The sequence below is a fragment of the Gigantopelta aegis genome, chromosome 6 (assembly GCF_016097555.1).
Source record: "Gigantopelta aegis isolate Gae_Host chromosome 6, Gae_host_genome, whole genome shotgun sequence".
NCBI classification, from domain to species: Eukaryota; Metazoa; Mollusca; class Gastropoda; order Neomphalida; family Peltospiridae; genus Gigantopelta; species Gigantopelta aegis.
The window spans coordinates 38,295,606-38,299,167 of record NC_054704.1 but is presented as its reverse complement, the minus strand read 5'-3'; the positions used below and the strand labels follow the sequence as shown (position 1 = coordinate 38,299,167).

Genomic DNA, 3,562 nt, shown 5'->3' with positions numbered 1-3,562 from the left:
CTACTCTTTTTACGACAGGCAGCAAGGGATCTTTTATTTGTGCTTCCCACAGGCAGGATAGCACAAACCATGGCCTTTGTTGAACCAGTTATGGATCACTGGTCGGTGTAAGTGGTTTACACCTACCCATTGAGCCTTGCGGAGCACTCACTCAGGGTTTGGAGTCGGTATCTCGATTAAAAATCCCATGCCTCGACTGAGATCCGAACCCAGTACCTACCAGCCTGTAGACCGATGGCCTGCCACGACGCCACCGAGGCCGGTTCAGTGGTCAGATGAATGCGAGAAGTCATTTAACCGTCTCAAGCAGATGCTCTCCTCGTCTCCCGTGATGGCAGCACCAGACTACCGAATGCCGTTCAAGCTAGCTGTGGATGCAAGTGACGTGGGAGCTGGAGCTGTGCTGTTCCAGGAAGACGAAAATGGACTGGACCATCCTGTAAGTTTCTTCTCGAAAAGGTTTGACAAACACCAGGTGAACTATTCCACTATAGAGAAGGAAGCTTTGGCCATGGTACAAGCTCTGAAGCATTTTCAGATCTACGTGAAATCGGCAGTGCACCAAGTGGTGGTCTTTACTGATCATAATCCGCTTACTTTCATTCACAGAATGAAAGCCACCAACCAGAGAGTTTTGAGGTGGAGTCTTCTTCTGCAAGAATACCCAATTACCACTGAACATATCAAGGGCACATCCAATGTAATCGCTGATGCCCTGTCCCGAAGTTGAACGTTATGATAATGTGTTGACATTCTTGATTTCTGTTTTGTTTATATATATTTTATTTGTATACCAGGGACTCAGAGACTCAGTGTGATTACTGGTAGTCACCTTATTATTACATGTGTTATAAATGCCCGTATGCGTCGGTTAACGCACCTTTTTGTTTTAATGTAGTATATTTCCCTATTCCTAGAGTAGAGGAAATATCCTTTTTGAGGTGGGGGTGTGTGACGGTACATGCTCTTAATTTTTGTTTTCGCCTGTGGCGATATTAATTGTGTTAGAGGGCTTGTATTACTCGAGCATTAAAGGGACATTCCTGAATTTGCTCCATTCTGACTAATAAAATATTTCTACGATTAAACTTACGTATTAAATATATTTTCGTGTTTAGAATATCAGTGTCTGTACATTCAATAGGTTTCTGGTCGTCTTAATATTTGTAATAACCCCAAACTGGATTATTGTCTTCAAATAATTTCGTATGTATGAAAAAATGGTATTTTATCGAAATAAAGGCTGGTAGGTAACCATACACAAATATCCCAGTCGAGGCATGGGATTTTTAATCCATACCGACTCCAAGCCCTAATAGTGCTATGCAAGGCTCAATGAAGGTGTAAACCACTTGCACCGACCAGTGATTACAACTCGTTCAACAAAGTCCATGGTTAGTCGATACCATGTTAAAAATAAAAGATCCCTCAGCTAATGTCCCTTTAAACCATGTAGTGGTTTACAGCGGGTTTCCTTTCAAAACATTTCGTCCTAAGTCGATTTGTAATAATGCTATATTTCCGTAAATAAACTATCCCAACATTCTCCAATGTTATTTGATGATTATTTAAAATTACGATCCAATGAGATCCGGGTTTTCGAACTGGCATCCGTATTGGCAATCAATCCCCAAGAGGTATTGAGTGGTGGTTCTTTAAGTAGTTGATCTAAGGGATATACGCCAATGATTTTAAATTCCATATCTAGATCGCATCGTATAGCGCACAGCAACTGTCCAGTATCATCTCTATTTCAGAAACACGTTTCTCGTTTGATCGACTTCCAACAGGCTAGAATGTTCGCCGTAGACGATCACGTTAAGAGTGTGCGGTAGTGCCGACTTGAAATGAACTTCCAGTCTGACGTTACCATTTTTGATCAGATTTAAATACGTACCATCCATGAAAAGAGGTTCTAAATTAAATACGTAGACCATATTTCCAAATTCAAATTGCAGTCGAGATATTGCATTACCCGAATCTTCTCTCCAGGTGTGGTGTTGACACCGTCAAACAAATTCACATACGTAGATACATTATCCGTTTCGAGCGGCCGTCCAGGTACTGACACACCATCGAGATAGAGACCCACACTTTTAATATTAGCACTCTTTAGAGTGAATAAATTTGCGGTGTAAGATCCGCTGACAGCTCCAGCTTTTACAAAGCCCACGACTACACGGGTCGGGCATTGCGATTGAAACAGATTGTCCCACTGGTACATAGTTTGGGAAGAAGGGATATTTCCCATCGTGACGGTTTTATTCACGTAGGGATACAATGCATTGCTCTTTTCAAACAATTTGCTATGCGCTAGAATGAGTGCATTGTTCATCCTCAACTCACACACTTTCAAGTATACGTCCTGTAACTCTAATTTATATTCTTGACCGGCCTTTCCCGACATAAGACAGGAGGCTGCATTGTTTCTAAACAGTTTGATCGGAACGCTAATGCTATTCACCAAACAACGTCGCATGGCAAAGATATCTTCGTAAAGCGCACCTTCTAAAGTGACAGACTTGCTTCCAGCAATGTAACGTCCTCTAGCAATAAGCCTATCGTTGGTGCCAGTTTGCAAGTTAATACTCTCTGTGTTGGCTTCGACAATTCCACCGTCTGCATAAAACAGTTGGGACTGTAGCTGGGTGTCCTTGGCCTCCTGTCCGTTGTACAACAGAGTTTGAATGTATGCCTTGTAAGCGTATAATGTATTGTACTCGCTGACGAGTTGATTTTGTAGATACACCTGCATCTGAGACCATAGACTCGAAAGCAATATATTCACGGGGGCTACGTGTTCCGTGTCATGTAAATCAGTTCCATCGACGTGTACCACTTTCAGTTTCATATGTAGTCGGGTTCGTCTCAAATCGATGTAGTCACTTCCGCCATTAGAAATGAGAAAATCGACTGGACTCGAATCCGTAATGGGAGACATGGGACGTACATTATCGTAATAGTGTTGAAATATACTCGTCTGATGTGGAGGAAGTTCGAATAAATCCAACTCGCTAGGAAGTGCCTCGGTGAAGTCTTCATCAGTAAGCACCGACAATTTTTTTTTTTTTTTTTTTTTTTTTAATCCAAGTATAAAGTTCTATCACATCTTGGGGTCTACGATGTCATTTCCACTTTAAATTGAGACACGGACTGCTTGTCTTCCTTGGGTGTGTATATGATTGGCAGTTTGTACGAGCCACCATGTTGCCGTTTTGGTATAACTTTAAAATTTGTACGAGGTTTGTTGTAAAAGAAGAAAAAAAACGTATCCATTTGCTCACGTCGGGTACGTATACTTTTTTATCCATTGTATTTTCCCAATCAGTCGACAAAATTATAGCGTCGGAGCAGTAGTGTTACCTTAGTGTCTTCCTTCAGAAATGAGAGAGGAGTGTTCAAACTTGGCTTGATATAGATCTCGATGAAAGAAGTGTCACTGGTGTTAAAATGATAATTTGGGCCGTCTCTCAAATCGACCCCCTGCAAGTACTGTAACCTCACCGTGGTGCAAGTGTGAAACATTCTCTATGAGAATGGCTAATACAGTACAACTCCCCTT

At 41.7% G+C, this 3,562-nt stretch overlaps 1 protein-coding gene across 1 annotated transcript; it reads right to left on the bottom strand.

The window, feature by feature from the left end:
* Window positions 1-1,915: 1,915 nt before the first annotated feature.
* On the bottom strand, window positions 1,916-2,941 carry LOC121374522 (uncharacterized protein F54H12.2-like). The gene has a single exon (XM_041501625.1). It carries the CDS (start codon window positions 2,939-2,941, stop codon window positions 1,916-1,918), a length of 1,026 nt encoding a protein of 341 aa, XP_041357559.1.
* Window positions 2,942-3,562: the final 621 nt, after the last annotated feature.